The sequence below is a fragment of the Oncorhynchus gorbuscha genome, linkage group LG11 (assembly GCF_021184085.1).
Source record: "Oncorhynchus gorbuscha isolate QuinsamMale2020 ecotype Even-year linkage group LG11, OgorEven_v1.0, whole genome shotgun sequence".
NCBI classification, from domain to species: domain Eukaryota; kingdom Metazoa; phylum Chordata; class Actinopteri; order Salmoniformes; family Salmonidae; genus Oncorhynchus; species Oncorhynchus gorbuscha.
The window spans coordinates 13,999,474-14,019,070 of NC_060183.1; the positions used below are offsets into that span (position 1 = coordinate 13,999,474).

General features: G+C 40.8%; 1 protein-coding gene across 6 annotated transcripts in view; it reads left to right on the top strand.

Moving 5' to 3' along the window:
• The first annotated feature begins 4,821 nt into the window (after positions 1 to 4,821).
• Positions 4,822 to 19,597, top strand: part of LOC124048128 (protein quaking-B-like) — a 48,881-nt gene continuing 34,105 nt past the window's right edge. For 3 of the 6 annotated variants that reach the window (XR_006841183.1, XR_006841182.1, XM_046368582.1), the window contains exon 1: positions 4,824 to 5,499. Coding sequence is in view for 4 of the 6 variants with exons in the window: in XM_046368582.1 (XP_046224538.1) it covers positions 5,346 to 5,499 (154 nt within the window). In the remaining 2 variants the exon portion in view is untranslated. Of the gene's footprint in view, positions 5,500 to 19,597 lie in introns of all 6 variants that reach the window. The other 3 variants (XM_046368579.1, XM_046368580.1, XM_046368581.1) reach the window with 3 other exon arrangements.

Here is a 19,597-nt window from a genome sequence, read left to right on the forward strand (position 1 = left end):
GTTTTGGCAGGTCGGTTAGGACATCTACTTTGTGCATGACATAAGTCATTTTTCCAACAATTGTTTAGACATATTATTTCACTTATAATTCACTGTATCACAATTCCAGTGGGTCAGAAGTTTACATTGACTGTGCCTTTAAACAGCTTGGAAAATTCCAGAGAATGATGTAATGGCTTTAGAAGCTTTTGATAGGCTAATTGACATAATTCGAGTCAATTGGAGGTGTACCTGTGGATGTATTTCAAGGCCTACCTTCAAACTCAGTGCCTCTTTGCTTGACATCATTGTAAAATCAAAAGAAATCAGTCAATAACTCAGAAAAACATTTGTGGACCTCCACAAGTCTGGTTCATCCTTGGGAGCAATTTCCAAACGCCTGAAGGTACCACATTCACCTGTACAAACAATAGTACGCAAGTATAAACACCATGGGACCACGCAGCTGTCATACCGCTCAGGAAGAATACGCGTTCTGTATCCTAGAGATGAACATACATTGGTGCAAAAAGTGCAAATCAATCCCAGAACAACAGCAAAGGACCTTGTGAAGATGCTGGAGGAAACGGGTAGAAAAGTGTCTATATCCACGAGTCCTATATCGACATAACCTGAAAGGCAAGGAAGGAAGAAGCCACTGCTCCAAAATGTCCATAAAAAAGCCAGACTACGGTTTGCAACTGCACATGTGGACGAAGAACGTACTTTTTGGAGAAATGTCCTGTGGTCCGATGAAACAAAAATAGAACTATTTGGCCATAATGACCATCGTTATGTTTGGAGGAAAAACGGGAGGCTTGCAAGCTGAAGAACACCATCCCAATCGTGAAGCACGGGGATGGCAGCATCATGTTGTGGGGGTGCTTTGCTGCAAGAGGGACTGGTGCACTTCACAAAGATGATGGCATCATGATGAGGGAAAATGATGTGGATATATAGAGGCAACATCTCAAGACATCAGTCAGGAAGATAAAGCTTGTTCGCAAATGGGTCTTCCAAATGGACAATGACCCCAAGCATACTTCCAAAGTTGTGGCAAAATGGCTTAAGGACAACAAAGTCAAGGTATTGAAGTGGCCATCACAAAGCCCTGACATCAAGAATAGAAGATAGAAGATTTGTGGGAAGATCTGAAAAAGTGTGTGCGAACAAGGAGGCCTACAAACCGGACTCATTAAACCAGCTCTGTCAGGAGGAATGGGCCAAAATTCACCCAACTTATTGTGGGAAGCTTGTGGAAGGCTCCCCGAAAAGTTTGACCCAAGTTAAACAGTTTAAAGGCAATGCTACCAAATATTAATTGAGTGTATGTAAACTTCTGACCCACTGGGAATGTGATGAAACAAATAAAATCTGAAATAAATAATTCACTCTACTATTATTCTGACATTTCACATTCTTAAAATAAAGTGGTGATCCTAACTGGAATTTTTACTAGGATTAAATGTCAGGAATTGTGAAAAACTGAGTTTAAATGTATTTGGCTAAGGTGTATGTAAACTTCCGACTTCAACTGTACATACACACATATACAGTACACACATATATACACACAGGCGCACAAACGCATGCACCCACACACACACACACACACACACACACACACACACACACACACACACACACACACACACACACACACACACACACACACACACACACACACACACACACACACACACACACACACACACACACACACACATTGTCCCCTACCCCATCAGACGTATAAGACCATCGTTGTTTTGAAGGTTAAATACACACATCTGATTGTTTTGAGGAATGAGATGTGGTGCTTGGTGGGTGGAGATGGAGATGGGGGGGGGGGTTAGAGACATGGTGGGTGGAGATGGGAGCTGAATCTGAGATGAATATTCTGTCTGTGTAGTGTGTGTTTGTGTCAGATGAATATTCTCTCTGCTCCATGTCTGTGGTGGAGTGAACAGTGGGACAACAGTGTGAGACAGCTGTGGCTGACAAAGACTGGAGTCAGAACAGCTAGTCCACAGAGTCAGAACACACACACATACAGCCTTGCCAATAACAAGGCATTATTCTTCAAACTATACATTAATTTAGCATTTTATTCAAAGAAAAGTGTGTGTGAGAGAGAGAGAGAGAGAGAGAGAGAGAGAGAGAGAGAGAGAGAGAGAGAGAGAGAGAGAGAGAGAGAGAGGAGAGAGAGAGAGAGAGAGAGAGAGAGAGAGAGAGAGAGAGAGAGAGAGAGAGAGAGAGAGAGAGAGAGAGAGAGAGAGAGAGAGAGAGAGAGAGAGAGAGAGAGAGAGACCACTTGAATGCCACACACACATCCAGAGATCCCCCAGAGTGACAGAGAGTGAGGTAAAACAGGTGTGCAAACCTCTGAAGGAACATTGACAAACAGCATTGTTGACATTGTTACTGCTATCAGCCAATCCAATCACATTGAAAAACAGATTCACTACATGGAACAACAGATAGTCCCCAAACAAATCTAAAGGAAATTTGTTCACAGCTCGTCCTCTAAGTCTGTGTGTGTGTGTGTGTGTGAGTGTGTACAACTAGAATTCAGTGAAGTGAGGACATTTTGCCGGTCCTCACTTGTAAAAAAATACATTTTAGTCTTAAGAGTTAGGTTTAGGGTTAGAATTAGGGTTAGGGGTTAGTGGTTAGGTTTGGAGGTTAAGGTTAGGGTTAAGGTTAGGGTTAATTAAGGGTTAGGGAAAATAGGATTTTGAATAGTAATCAATTGTCCCCAAAAAGTCCTCATAAGTATAGTAAGACATACAGTGCCTTCAAAAAGTATTCATTAATCCACATTTTGTTGTGTTACAGCCTGAATTCAAAATTAATTTAATATTTTTTTGTCATCCATCTACCCACAGTACCTCATAATGACATAGCAAAAACATGTTGAGTCAATAGTTTGTAGAAACACTTCTGGAAGTGATTACAGCTGTGACTCTTTCTGGGTACGTCTCTAAGAGCTTTCCACACCTGGATTGTGTAACATTTGCCATTCATCTTTTCAAAGTTCTTCAAGCTCTGTCAAATTGGTTGTTGATCTTTGCTATACAACCATTTTCAGGTCAAGCAGATTTAAGTCAAAACTGTAACTCGGCCAATCAGGAACATTCAACTGACTTAGGAAGGACTTTAATAAATGGATCACTAGACACTTTAATAATGCCACTTTAATCATGTCCACATATCTTTCATTACTCATCTCATGTGTATATACTATATTTTATACCATCTATTGCATCTTGCCTGTGCCGCTCGGTCATCGCTCATCTATATATTTATATGTATATATTCTTATTCCATCCCTTTACTTAGATTTGTGTGTATTAGGTAGTTGCTGTGGAATTGTTAGATTGCTGTTAGATATTACTGCACTGTCAGAACTAGAAGCACAAGCATTTCGCAACCCTCACAATAACATCTGCTAACCATGTGTGTGACCAATAAAATTTGATTTGATTTGATTCACTGTCTTCTTGGTAAGCAACTCCAGTGTAGATTTGGCCTTGTGTTTTAAGTTATTGTCCTGCTGAAAGATGAATTAATCTCCCAGTGTCTGGTGGAAAGCAGACTGAACCAGGTTTTCCTCTAGGATTTTGCCTGTGCTTAGTTCCAATCTGTTTTTTTTATCCTGAAAATCTCCCCAGTCCTTAATGACTACAAGCATTCCCATAACATGATGTAGCCACCACTATGTTTGAAAGTAATCTGTTGTATTGGATTTGTCCCAAACATAAAACTTTGTATTCAGGACAAAAAGTGAATTGCTTTGCCAAGTTATTTGCAGTGTTACTTTAGTGCCTTGTTGAGTAGCAGCTTGTACTGTCTTCCTTCTTTTCATTCTGTCATTTAGGTTAGTATTGTGGAGTAACTATAATATTGTTTATCCATCCTCAGTTTTCTTCTATCACAGCCATTAAACTCTGTAACTGTTTTTAAATCACCATTGGCCTCACAGTGAAATCCCTGAGCGGTTTCCTTCCTCTCTGGCAACTGAGTTAGGAAGGATGCCTGTATCTTTGTATTGACTGGGTGTATTGATACACCATCCAAAGTGTAATTAATATATTCACTGGGCTCAAAGGGCTATTCAATGTCTACTTTTTTTACCCATCTACCAATGGGTGCCCTTCTTTGTGAGGCATTGGAAAACCTCCATGGTCTTTGGTTGAATCTGTGTTTGAAATTCACTGCTCGACTGAGTGACCATACAGATAATTGTATGTGTGGGGTACAGATATGAGATAGCCATTTAGCATGTTAAACACTATTATTGCACACAGAGTGTGCATTTATTATGTGACTTGTTTAGCAAAATGTTACTGCAGAACTTATTTAACCTTGCTATAACAAAGGGTGTGAATACTTATCGATTCAAGACATTTCAGCTTGAAATGTTTTATATATATGTAAAAATTTCAGAAAAACAACACTACTGGGTATTGTGTGTAGGCCATTGACATAACATCTCAATTTAATCCGTTTTATATTCAGGTTGTAACACAACATGTGGGAAAAGTAAAGTGGTGCGAATACTTTCTGAAGGCACTATCGCTATGTGTGTGTGTGTGTGTGTGTGTGTGTGTGTGTGTGTGTGTGTGTGTGTGTGTGTGTGTGTGTGTGTGTGTGTGTGTGTGTGTGTGTGTGTGTGTGTGTGTGTGTGTGTGTGTGTGTGTGTGTGTGTGTGTGTGTGTGTGTGTGTGTGTGAGAGAGAGAGTGAGAGAGAGAGATGTGGGGGAGGAGAGACAGAGACAGACGCGAGATGACAAACACGCTGTCTCTCCTCCATAGATGTTCTAAATCTGAATCCAATCTTCGGGGACGCGCAGCTCTCTCTGGTACCACCCCCTTCCCCATTTCGGTCTCTCTCTCCTTATTTCTCCTTCTCTTGCAGTGTGATGTGTGGTCATATGACAGGGTCTGAATACCAACACACTCGACATGAGCGAGGAGGCGTAAACCGGAGAAAACAAGTGGCTAAGTGTGTGTCGCGGACACTGAGAGAGCGCGAGCTGTTACTGGGGAACGCCTATCTGACTGAAACTGCGGAGAAGAACATTAGTTTAAAGCAACGGGGGACACTAACTAACTAACTGTAACTATAGTTTAGGCATATCCAACCCAGCGAAGTTAAAATATATATATATTTACAAATCGCATCGTGTTATTGCTTTCCCCTTTTCTGAGCGGTGTGTGCCCAAATCTCAGAATCGGAGGAGGCTGGGGCTTGAGGAAGCAGTTTGGACATACTTTTATTTTAAAGTTATCATTTTTTTTGTTAAGCGTCATTCTAGAGCGTCAGCCCTGATTTTGGCTGGTAAACTTGAGTTGTTAGTTTGACAATGGTCGGTGAGTTGAATGAGCAGGTCCGGGAAAGACCCAGACCAAGGCCCAGCCCGGACTACCTGATGCAGTTGATGACAGACCGGAAGGTGATGAGCTCGCTGCCCAACTTCACTGGCATCTTCACTCACCTGGAGCGGCTCTTAGACGAAGGTAAGTGCTTAGTCTACAATGCATATATATTTTTAAAGATTTACATAAAATATGATAGGTCTATAATTAGCAGTGGTAGAAAAAGTAGCAAATTGTCATTCTTGAGTAAAAGTAAATATACCTTAATAGAAAATGACTCAAGTGAAAGTCACCCAGTAAAATACTTATTGAGTAAATGTCAGAAATTATTTGGTTTTAAATATACTTAAGTATCAAAAGTACATTTTAGCAATTACATTTATTTAATTATCAAAAGTAAAAGTACAAGTAGAATTAATTTCTAATTCCTCATATTAAGCAAAGTAGATGGCCACATGTTCTAGTTTTTAAAATGTATTTACAGATAGCAAGGGGCATGCTCCAACTCAGAATTTTTTTACAAACGAGGCATGTGTTTAGTGAGTCCACCAGATCAGAGGCAGTAGGGATGACCAGGGATGTTCTCTTGATAAGTTTGTGAATTAGATCATTTTATTGTCCTGCTAAGCATTGAAAATGTAACGGAGTATGTATGGAGTAAAATGACATCATTTTCTTTAGGATAGTAGTGAAGTAAAAGTTGTCCAAAATATGAATAGTAAAGTACGGATACCCGAAAAACAACTTAGTACTTTAAAGTATTTCTACTTAAGTACTTTACTCCACTGATAATTATTTGGTTGATAATTCAACTATGTTGTTTGGTGAGATACTGTGACACACATTAATAAACAGACACACCATAGACATTAAGAGAGACACACCAGGCAGTTGGTGATGTGAACAAACGGACAGTTGTTAGTCTGGGTCGGTGACCTATTGTGCAAGGCGGTGTGAATGTGGCGGCCCATCCCCGGTTAGTCACGAGGCTCAGTACTCGGTCAACGGGATGTCAACCTGAAAATACTTGACTTTGGAGAGCGTGCTTAGACTTTATGTATGTGAATAGAGAGCCAGTAAACTGTGTGTGTACAGTATGGCTGATTGATTGATTGTAGTCTTTGAAGAGGACCCCCATCACAACAACCAAAAACACTCCAAGCAGGTCAAACAACATAGTAACAAACAGTGAGATGTCCTGTGGAATTAATCATCAGATTATATTGATTTTGACAAAGGACAAGGAGGTAAAAAATGACTGAGAGGAAGACAACGGGAGAAAGACAAGAGGGGGAGAGGCCGGGGAGGTATTTGTGCTTGGCTTTATCTCTACACTTCAACCTGCCATTACACTATCTAGAGTTCTCTCTGTATATTATATATATATATATATATATATATATATATATATATATATATATATATATATATAGACTGCACATACTCACTCACACTCATGCACCAGCTCTCTTTCCATTCTGCAGCCACATTATTCTTATTGTGCCAATTTTAACTACTGTGGCCGTCTCATCCAAGACACATTTCCCGTGTGTGTGTGTGTGTGTGTGTGTGTGTGTGTGTGTGTGTGTGTGTGTGTGTGTGTGTGTGTGTGTGTGTGTGTGTGTGTGTGTGTGTGTGTGTGTGTGTGTGTGTGTGTGTGTGTGTGTGTGTGTGTGTGTGTGTGTGTGTGTGTGTGTGTGTGATATGTACGCAGGGCTCTAAATTATTTATTTTTATTGGGAGCACAATTGAGGAGCACCAGAAAATACGATTTTTATTTTATTGTATTGATATACAGCCTATATGAAATCTAGCTACTTTTAAAACACATGCTGTGCCCCAGAAACGAATATGCAACACTGTAAAGACAGTTTGTTATAAAAGCTAAGATGTTGCTACGAATACCTGTCATTGAAATGACAAAGTCACTAGTAGAATATTAGGTTTCTACGTTTTATTTCACTTTTCTTTTTTTGTTGACAAACAAAAACACAATAAACCCACTTAACATTGACATACATTTCCACCAACATTATGTTGTTTCTGTCTGTAGCCAGATTTCTAAACAAATATTTAAATGATAAAACATTTGATTCTACCAATATTTACATACATGCATTTCCACCAACATTAATGACGTCATACTTGCGCAGACCTACATTCCAATCGTACCCACATCCAAATGTTGTTTCTAATGCTTGTAACACTCTGACTTCAAATTGTGTTATGACGTCTCAGTCTGTAGCCAGTTTCAAAAAGAAAAATAAAGCATTTGATTGGTTCAGTATTTAAGTAATAGCTTTTTCAATATAAGCGCTAAAAATAATATTGTCCAACCCATTGAGTATCTCACGGCACCCTCATATGCCATGTCTTGAAATGTGCAGATAGATGGATTAAAAGTAAATGTATATTGTAAAACTTCTGACAGCCACTTTCTAACTCTGTCTAAAACTTTTGGACTTTATAGTACTCCCAGAAGGCATGTGTCATTGAGTCACTGTTAGTTTTACACTTAAGACATGACTCTGAAGTTTTGCTGTAGAATTTGTATAATACATTTTATACATTAGTTTATACTGGATTAAGCGTACATTTGAGTTAACTGTGTCATTTTCTATGTCTTGGTTCCAATAGTTTATATTTTTTTCGAAGAGATTGTCAGTTGGACATTACCTATCATCTTAGTATATTTTTCTGTCTCAAATAGGATTGCTCTGATGTCCAAAGGCTTTCAGGTCAAAATGTTGTAATATAAAACTTAAGTTGCAAATATTTGAAAATGTCTACGTTGGTCAGTCCAAAATTGCTTTTTAATCCTGCCATGGAATTAATTGTATTTCCTATTACCGCATCATTTACGGTTTCTATGCCTTTAGTTTTCCATGTGGGCCAATTTGTCGGTGAATTCTGAAAAGCAAAGGATTGTTCCATAGGGGTTTGTTTTTAGAGAGTGATATTGGTTCTTGTAGGATCCGTTTAATTTTCTTCCATGGTATAGTGTTCTTAACTATGAAGTTGTTATAGTGTTCTTAACTATGCAGTTGTTATTGTGTTCTAAACTATGAAGTTGTTATAGTGTTCTTAACTATGAAGTTGTTATTGTGTTCTTAACTATGAAGTTGTTATAGTGTTCTTAACTATGAAGTTGTTATTGTATTCTTAACTATGAAGTTGTTATTGTGTTCTTAACTATGAAGTTGTTATAGTGTTCTAAACTATGAAGTTGTTATAGTGTTCTTAACTATGAAGTTGTTATTGTGTTCTTAACTATGAAGTTGTTATTGTGTTCTTAACTATGAAGTTGTTATAGTGTTCTTAACTATGAAGTTGTTATTGTGTTCTTAACTATGAAGTTGTTATTGTGTTCTTAACTATGAAGTTGTTATAGTGTTCTAAACTATGAAGTTGTTATAGTGTTCTTAACTATGAAGTTGTTATTGTGTTCTTAACTATGAAGTTGTTATAGTGTTCTAAACTATGAAGTTGTTATTGTGTTCTAAACTATGAAGTTGTTATTGTGTTCTTAACTATGAAGTTGTTATAGTGTTCTTAACTATGAAGTTGTTATAGTGTTCTTAACTATGAAGTTGTTATTGTGTTCTAAACTATGAAGTTGTTGTAGTGTTCTTAACTATAAAGTTGTTGTAGTGTTCTTAACTATGAAGTTGTTATTGTGTTCTTAACTATGCAGTTGTTATAGTGTTCTTAACTATGCAGTTGTACCCATTTTTCATCTTTAGTGCATTAAACTATACGTTGTAAGTAAAAGCATTGGGTTGTGAGTTAATAAAACTCCAAATCTGGGAGGTTAAAACCACACTCAGATTTAGGGACATGTATACTTTTTTAAAGAATGTCTTCTGTGGGGTAATTGGTATTACTGAAAATAAATATAGAAACCTTCGGAGCTATGTCATTCTAAAGATGTTTATTCTACTTGTAAGATTTACGAGGAGATTTTTCAATTTAATTAGATCTGCCTTAACATTATTTCATTACTCAACAACATTATCTTTATATATTTGTTGTTTGTTGTCACTTATTAAGCTTCCGAAGTATTTCATATTTTTTGTTGTCCACTTAAAGGATTGCTGTAAATCAAAAGTTATTTTTCCTATTGCCCTTATTTTAAAAATTCCATGCTAATTTTATATCCACTGAGAACCGGGGTTTCAAACAAGGTGGGAGTCGGAGTATTTGTTCATGGAGGTAGCTGGAAAACCTGTGTGTCTTCTGTGTGGAGAAAGTGTGGCGGTACTGAAAGAGTATAATCTGAGACGACATTATGAAACGAAACACGCGGACAAAAACAAGAATATGGACATGGAACAAAGGCTACAAAAGGCAGAGGAATTAAAACGAGGCCTCAAATCTCGACAGGCTCTGTTCAAAAAAGCCAAATCACAAGGCCAGGCTGCTGTCAAGGCCAGTTTTATTTTGGCAGAAGAGATCGCTAAATCAGCCCGGCCATTTACGGAGGGGGATTTCATCAAAAACTGCATGATTAAAGTTTGTGACGAAGTTTGCCCAGAAAAAAGGCAACTCTTTTTAAATGTGAGTCTGAGCAGAAACACCATTGCCGAGAGAGTAGACCAGTTGTCCATCAATCTAAAAGAGCAGCTTGTGAAAAAGGGAAAAGATTTCATTGCATATTCCTTGGCTGTGGATGAGAGCACCGACATTTCTGACATTGCCCAGTTGTCAATTTTCATCCGCGGAGTGGACTCCAGCCTAAGCGTGACAGAGGAGTTTTTGGCTTTACGTCCTATGCATGGCACAACTACGGGGCATGATTTGTATGAAGAGGTGTCAAGATGTGTAAATGAGATGGAGCTGCCTTGGGAAAAACTCGTGGGTTTGACAACCGACGGAGCACCTGCGATGTGTGGACACAGGAGCGGACTGGTGGAGAAGATACGGGAAAAGATGCAAGAGGAAAACGCGACAGGTGAGCTGACAGCTTATCATTGTATCATACACCAGGAAGCGTTGTGCGGTAAAGCCTTGAAAATGGAGCATGTAATGAGCATCATCACGCGCACAGTTAACTTTATCAGAGCCAAAGGTTTGAATCACCGCCAGTTCAAGGCATTTCTGACGGAGTTAGAAACGGAGCATGGTGATTTGCCTTATCACACAGAGGTGCGATGGCTAAGCCAGGGAAAGGTGCTTCAAAGATGTTTCGAGCTTCGTGAGGAGATTTGTCTGTTCTTGGACAGCAAAGGGAAAGACACAACACAACTCCGAGACGAAATGTTTCTGTGTGAAATGGCTTTTCTGTGTGACATTACGAGTCATCTGAATGCAATGAACTTGCAGCTGCAGGGTCGGGATCGTGTCATCTCTGATATGTACAGTACAGTGAAGGCATTTAAAACCAAACTGACTCTGTGGGAGACGCAGATGCGGAAAGAAAATTTGAGCCACTTTCCCAGCTGCCAGACCATGAAAGAGAAGCTCTCTACCAGTGCGTTCCCGAGCGCACAGTTGGCTGATAAAATAGGTATGCTTGCCGCTGACTTTCGACGCCGATTTGCTGACTTTGAAGCACAAAAAAGCAGGTTGGAACTGCTCGGTAACCCATTTGCTGTTGACGTGGAAAGCTCACCACCAAACCTCCAAATGGAGTTGATTGACCTCCAATGCAATGATGCACTGAGGGCAAAATATGCGGCAGTGGGTGCTGCGGAGTTCGCCCGTTTCCTCCCCGACACAATGCCCCAGCTGCGCATCCAGGCTGCTCAAACGTTGTCTATGTTTGGCAGCACATACCTGTGTGAACAACTGTTTTCTTTGATGAACTTGAACAAAACATCACACAGAAGTCGACTTACTGCTGAACACCTCCACTCAATTCTGAGGATTTCCTCAGCTCAGAGCCTTACCCCGAACATTGATGAACTTGTGGAAAAGATGGGACACCACCAAGTATCACCCTCAACCTCAAACAAGTGAACATTACTGTGCAATCACATATTTAGAGTTTTTACTCAGTTCAAGTTTAAAAGTTAAAGTTTAATATTTGTTTTCACTGCATGTTACTTCTCCTTAAACAAAGTGTTGTTTTTGATTAATAGATTTTTGCACTTTATTTTATTGTATTTCAATCCAATTATATTTTAAAAATATTTCAGTTGAGTGGATGATAGAAAATTGCTATTATTGTTTTTTTCTTTGAAGTAAATTTAGCCCACTTTTGCTAAAATAGAAAATATAGGCTACTGATGGTGCCTTGAATACCGGTTTCTTTCATTTAATGTTCATGTTATGGGGATTTTTATATAAAGGAAATTTGTCTTTTGTGTCTGTTGAAAATTAAAGATTACTGACAGAGCCATAAGAAAATATTGCTTTATTTATCTGATCATATTGGAATATATTTGTTAGGTTTTCAGTAGGTTCAATTAGGTTCACTAGACTATATGCGTCATTTAAAAAAATTTCAATGAACATTCGAACAGTCCGGCCCTCGGCTTGTAGCTAAATTTTTTATTTGGCCCTCCGTCCATTTGACTTTGACACCCCTGTTTTAGAGTATTCCGAAAATATTTTTAACAAGGGGGACATTGAGTTTTCAATATTAGTGAGTCATATCAGGAGATTTTTAGCAAATAAGTTACGTTTGTATTCCTGTTTGCCAATACTGATACCTGTTACATTTTGGGGCCTGTTTTATTCTATCTGCAAGCAGTTCAATAGCCAGTGCAAACATGAGGGGGGAGAAAGGACATCCCTGTCTCAAGTCAAATCCAACTTTATTTGTCACATGTGCCAAATACAACAAGTGTAGACCTTACCCTGAAATGCTTACTTACAAGTCCTTAATCAACAGTGCAGTTCAAGAAGAGTTAAGAATATATTTACCAAATAAACAAACAAAAAAAATTAACACAATAACGAGGCTATATAAAGGGGGTACCAGAACTGAGTCAGTGTGCGGGGGTACATGTAGGTAGGAGTGAAGTGACTATGCATAGATAATAAACAGAAGGTAGCAGCAGGGTACACAACAAATGGGGTGGGGGTCAATGTAATAGTCCGGTGGCCATTTGATTCATTGTTCAGCAGTCTTATGGCTTGGGGGTAGAAGCTTTTAAGGAGCCTTTTGGTCCTAGACTTGGCGCTCCAGTACTGCTTGCCGTGCGGTAGCAGAGAAAACAGTCTATGACTTGGGTAACTGGAGTCTCTGACAATTTTATGGGATTTCCTCTGACACTGCCTATTATATAGGTCCTGATTTGCAAGAAGCTTGGCCCCAGTGATGTACTGGGTCGTATGCACTACCCTCTGTAGTGCCTTATGGTCAGATGCAGAGCAGTTGCCATACCAGGCAGCGACGGTCAGGATGCTCTCCATGGTGCAGCTGTAGAACCTTTTGAGGATCTGGGGACCCATGCCAAAATGTTTCAGTCTCCTGAGGGGAAAAAGGTTTTGTCAGTGCCCTCTTCACGACTGTCTTGGTGTGTTTGGACCATGATAGATCGTTGGTGATGCGGACACCAAGGAACTTGAAACATTAGACCTGCTCCACTAAAGCCCCGTTGATGTTAAAGCCCACCTTTTCCTTTAGTCCACAATCAGCTCCTTTGTCTTGCTCACATTGAGGGAGAGGTTGTTGTCCTGGCACCACACTGCCAGTGCTCTGACCTCCCTATAGGCTGTCTCATCATTGTCTGTCGTCAGCAAACTTAATGATGGTGTTGGAGTCGTGTTTGTCCACGCAGTTGTGGGTGAACAGGGAGTACAGGAGGGGACTAAGTACACACCCCTGAGGGGCCCCAGTGTTGAGGATCAGCGTGGCAGATGTGTTGTTGCCTACCCTTACCACCTGGGGCCGGCCTGTCAGGAAGTCCAGGATCCAGTTGTAGAGGGAAGTGTTTAGTCCCAGGGTCCTTAAGGGACCCTGACCATGAGAAACAAGATTGTCTGGGCTGATGAAACCAAGATTGAAGTCTTTGTTCTGAATGCCAAGAGTCACGTCTGAAGGAAACCTGGCACAATCCCTACAGTGAAGCATGGTGGTGGCAGCATCATGCTGTGGGGATGTATTTCAGCGGCAGGGGCTGGGAGACTAGTCAGGATCGAGGGAAAGATGAACGGCGCAGAGTAAAAAGAGATCCTTGATGAAAACCTGCTCCAGAGTGGACTAAGACCCTAAGCAAACAGCCAAGACAACGCAGGAGTGGCCTAGGGACAAGTCTCTGAATGTCCTTGAGTGGCCCAGCCCGGACTTGAACCCGATCAAACATCTCTGGAGAGACCTGAAAATAGCTGTGCAGCGACACTCACCATCCAACCTGACAGCTTGAGAGGATCTGCAGAGAAGAACTCCCCAAATACAGGCGTGCCATGCTTGTCGTGTCATACCCAAGGCCTTTTATTTTATTCATGTTTTATTTTCATCAATTTTCATCATTTTGTTGGCCTTGTTTAGAATCAAAGTTAACCTTGTCTGTCATTGAAGAACCAGATAAAAACATTTTCGCAGACATGCCATATGACGGTGATGGACATCTCATGTATATGGAAGAGTCAGTATGAATACCTACTGTATTGTATATAAAACGTGTGAACATGTAGGCTGGGCAAACATTTAACAGAGAACACACAGAAAACATAAAGCAAGTACTTATTTGTACTTTTTAGGGATTTTAAGCTCCTCCACTAATGTACAGTCGTGGCCAAAAGTTTTGAGAATGACACAAATATTAATTTTCACATAGTCTGCTGCCTCAGTTTGTATGATGGCAATTTGCATATACTCCAGAATGTTATGAAGAGTAATCGGATGAATTAAAATGAATTACAAAGTCCCTCTTTGCCATGCAAATGAACTGAATCCCCCCAAAACATTTCCACTGCATTTCAGCCCTGCCACAAAAGGACCAGCTGACATCATGTTAGTGATTATCTCGTTAACACAGGTTTGTGAGTGTTGACGAAGACAAGGCTGAAGATCACTCTGTCATGCTGATTGAGTTCGAATAACAGACGGGAAGCTTCAAAAGGAGGGTGGTGCTTGGAATCATTATTCTTCCTCTGTCAATCATGGTTACCTGCAAGGAACCACATGTCGCCATCATTGCTTTGCACAAAAAAGGGCTTCACAGGCAAGGATTTTGCTGCCAGTAAGATTGCACCTAAATCAACCATTTATCGGATAATCAGGAACTTCAAGGAGAGCGGTTCAATTGTTGTGAAGAAGGCTTCAGGGCGCCCAAGAAAGTCCCGCAAACACCAGGACTGTCTCCTAAAGTTGATTCAGCTGCGGGATTGGAGCACCACCAGTACAGAGCTTGCTCAGGAATGGCAGCAGGCAGGTGTGAGTGCATCTGCATGCACAGTGAGGCGAAGACTTTTGGAGGATGGCCTGGTGTCAAGAAGGGCAGCAAACAGCAGCACTTCTCTCCAGGAAAAACATCAGGGACACACTGATATTCTGCAAAAGGTACAGGGATTGGACTGCTGAGGACTGGGGTAAAGTCATTTTCTCTGATGAATCCCCTTTCCGATTGTTTGGGGCATCCGGAAAAAAAGCTTGTCCGGAGAAGACAAGGTGAACGCTACCATCAGTCCTGTGTCATGCCAACAGTAAAGCATCCTTAGACCATTCATGTGTGGGGTTGCTTCTCAGCCAAGGGAGCCAATTTTGCCTAAGAACACAGCCATGAATAAAGAATGGTACCAACACATCCTCCGAGAGCAACTTCTCCCAACCACCTGGGAAAGGTTTGATGACGAACAATGCCTTTTACAGCATGGTGGAGCACCTTGCCTTAAGGAAAAAGTGATAACTAAGTGGCTCGGGGAACAAAACATCGATATTTTGGGTCCATGGCCAAGACACTCCCCAGACTTTAATCCCATTGAGAACTTTTGGTCAATCCTCAAGAGGTGGGTGGACAAACAAAAACCCACAAATTCTGACAAACTCCAAGCATTGATTATGCAAGAATGGGCTGCCGTCAATCAGGATGTGGCCCAGAAGTTAATTGACAGCATGCCAGTGCGGATTGCAGAGGTCTTGAAAAAGAAGGGTCAACACTGCAAATATTGACTCTTTGCATCAACTTCATGTAATTGCCAATAAAAGCCTTTGACACTTATGAAATGCTTGTAGTTATACTTCAATATTCCATAGTAACATCTGACAAAAATATCTAAAGACACTGAAGCAGCAAACTCTGTGGAAATTAATATTTGTGTCATTCTCAAAACTTTTGGCCACGACTGTACTGTACCAAAAATCTGTGGATTATGTCATTGTAAATACATTGGAGAAAGACTGCCACTTAAATACTGTCGTCAGTTTGCAATACCTTTGAATTAAAGTATAGTGCGTGGTGGGTCTCTATTGGGTGCACTGAGAGACCTAAGTGAGATGGGTGGAGGCACCACACATACTCCAGGGAAGTGTCTGATGCCCCCCAGCTCCCCCATCCCGATCCCTCGGATAGAGCCCATCTCCACTCTCGCCAATAACCACTGTTGGATCTTAACTATGTTTACAAGGAATAATACAAATTCAGAAAGTATTCAGGCCCCTCGACTTTTTCCACATTTTGTTACGTTACAGCTTTATTTTTATTTATATATTTATTTTATTTTTTATATAATTTTTACCCCCTTTTGTCCCCAATTTCGTGGTATCCAATTGTTAGTAGTTACTATCTTGTCTCATTGCTACTACTCCCGTACGGGCTCAGGAGAAATGAAGGTCGAAATCCATGTGTCCTCCGAAACACAACACAACCTTAACACAGCGCGCATCCAACCCGGGAAGCCAGCCGCACCAATGTGTCGCAGGAAACACAGTGCACCTGGCGACCTGGTTGGCGCGCACTGCGCCCGGCCCTCCACAGGAGACAAGGATATCCCTATCGGCCAAACACTCCCTAACCCGGACGCCATTTGTGTGTCACCCCATGGACCTCCCGGTCGCGGCCGGCTGCGACAGAGCCTGGGCTCAAACCGAGGGTCTCTGGTGGCACAGCTAGCGCTGTGATGCAGTGCCCTAGGCCACTGTTTCACCCTTTACAGCGTCATTCTAAAATGGATTAAATAGTTTCCACCCTCATCAATCTACACACAATACCCCACAATGACAAGGCAAAAACTGTCATGTTTTGTCTTATATTGTCTTGTCATTTTGCTTTCCCTTCTGTTCGTTTCCCCCTGCTGGTCTTATTAGGTTCGTTCCCTTTTTCTATCCCTCTCTCTCTCCCTCCCTCTCTCTCCTCTCTCTATCGTTCCGTTCCTGCTCCCAGCTGTTCCTATTCCCCTAATCAATCATCTAATCTTTTCACACCTGTTCCGTATCTTGCCCTCTGATTAGAGTCCCTATTTCTCCCCTTGTCTTCCGTTTCTGTCCTGTCGGATCCTTGTATATTGTTCGCCGTGCTGTGTCTTTGTCTCGCCCTGTCGTGTCTTGTTTCCCGCAGAGGCTGCGTGTGAGCAGGTGTCTGAGTCTGCTACGGTCGGTGCCTTCCCGAGGCAACCTACAGTTTATGGTCGAGTCTCCAGTCTGTCCTCGTCACTACGAGTGGAATTAGTTCTTTATGTTTTGTTTTCTGCTCTGATTTGTCTAGGAGTATTGCCTATTTCCTTTACTGGAATAAAGACTCTGTTTTCGCCAAGTCGCTTTTGGGTCCTCATTCACCTGCATAACAAAAACAGGTTTTTAGAATTTCTTTGCAAATGTATTACAAATAAAAAAACAGAAATATCACATTTTAGGTAGATATTCAGACCCTTTACTTTGTCAATCTACTTTTTTTAACAACAGATTGTAGTAGTTTGTTAGTTTTGGTGGGCACGGTGAACTTTAGTATTGTTTTCCCGGAGAGCATTTAACTGTCCATTACTGTCGTTTACAGTCCAAGTTGCCCTTTGTCCTTTCCTTGGACGGAGGCCATGATCTGTTGGGTTCGTGTTGCTGCACTGTTTACAAACTGATTGGTTCACTGTTGTACAAAATTGATTGCTCACCCTCTCCCAGTTGCTTGGGAATATGTTGATTTATCAAGTTGAGGCTTGATTGTTTCTACATATAACCACAGTTTTGTCGGTATGCACCTCATTATTTTCCTATTGAGATGCATTGCATTGCATTGAACATATTACACTCCCTTTAAGAATGTCAGGTTTGTGATGACGAAATGCAAAAGATCTGCTGTTCATTGACTGCTATGATCATTGACACAGATTATATTGACCAGACGCTCTGGTGGCTGCTCTAACATTGAAAATAAATGTCTTCAAAAATGGAAGGCAGTCGGGAGGAGGCAAGATCAGGTGGGACTAGGGCTGTGTCAGCTGGTGATTGTCAAGCAAATAATTGCCGGTCTCATGGTGATTTACCATTAATTAACATAAATACGTTTAGCATCTCCCGGCTTCCTCGCGTAGACTACAAGCCACTGATGCAGACCAGTGGAACATCTACATTTTAATAAATACATTTAATATAGCCTACACCATCACAATAAATCCATTATTTATTTTGAAACGGTCTAAAGAAACATGATATGAAGTAAATCTAGTCTATTTCAGAAGAACAGAATATCATACTCTGACTTGTCCCTCTGGCTGTGCCATATGCGTGTGTGCTACACTAGTTCATTTAGCAGACAATTTGCTTAGAATTCCTTGACATTATTCTATATTTATTTCTGAGGGAATGTGTTAACAAAGAAACAGGTTCTCCTATATGCTTAATTAAGAGTTATTTATGCACCTTTAGTTGTGATTGAAACGCTAGGCTATATGTTTTGATTTTTAAAACATTCTAAGTCTGATGATGATGCAACTTTAATTATGATTTGTAAAGAGTCACATGAAACGCATGAACGCTGCTTTGATTTTGAGCAGGCTGCACACACTTCATCAGTCTCTCATTCACAATTTGACAAGCACTTGATAATATTCTCACCCATCCTCGAATTTCCTGGCGGCATCCCACTTGTGTGGCTGTAATGCTCCCTAAAAAAATCCATGCCTTTTGCGGCCAAAGTGGCACTTTGTGCCCTTGGGCTGAATATTATAATTCCCTTCTCCTGACTGCCACTCGCCGTGCTCCGAAGCACCTCTCACTCACATGGCTCTCTCAGATATCTCAATTCTTATTAGCCAATGCCTGTCACATGATCGGATCCTTCTCACAGGTATCTCAGCTATAAAGTCGGCTACAAGTGAAAACAGACACATCAGAGACGCAACTGCGTGTGTCCTTCTAATCGAATTCTGAGGCACATATTGAAGATGTTAAAAGAACTGTCCACATTTACTTTTCATCAGTCAACAAGATGAGTAAGCCTAACGAACAGAAAAAACACTAGCCTATGTAAATCTACTATCCCCCATAGTACAAAAGTTGACCTATGCTACTTGTCCTTCTGTGCGAGAAATAAATATTTGGAATATACTCCGGGACAACTGTCTGTTCCCAGTCCACCTGGTCATACTGCTGCTCCAGTTCCAACTGTTCTGCCTGTTCTGACCTTTTCACCGGACGTGTTACCTTGTCCTGGACCTGTTGTTTTCAACTCTCTCTCTCTCTACCGCACCTGCTGTCTCGACCTCTGAAAAGCCAACTGACATTTATTCCTGAGGTGCTGACCTGCTTGTCATCTATGAACGTTTGAACAGCCTGAAGAACAATCTGGCCTGTAATGGACATGTGCTTTTATAATCTCCACCCGGCACAGCCAGAAGAGGACTGGCCACCCCTCAGAGCCTGTTTCCTTTCTAGGTTTCTTTCAAGGATCCTGCCTAGCTAGGTTTTTTTTCTTAACCACCGTGCTTCTACATCTGCATTGCTTGCTGTTTGGGGTTTTAGGCTGGGTTTCTGTATAACACTTTGTGACATATGCTGATGTAAAAAGGGCTTTATAAATACATTTGATTGATTGATTGGAACGCGATAGATTCCAAATTAATACAACCACTCGCATCAAACAATCTTTTAAAAGCAATGAGGTTGATGCAACAGATCAGAACTTTTAGCTTAAAATGCTGGTAAACTATTAGGCTATTTCTTCATATTATAAGCGCAGCAATGCGCACACGGCAGAAAGAGCAAATGTTCCTAAATGCAATCAATTAGCGGGAAAAGACCATTCTCAAAATGCAATCAATTAGCGGGAAAAGACCATTCTCAAAATGCAATCAATTAGCGGGAAAAGACCATTCTCAAAACGCAATCAATTAGCGGGAAAAGACCATTCTCAAAATGCAA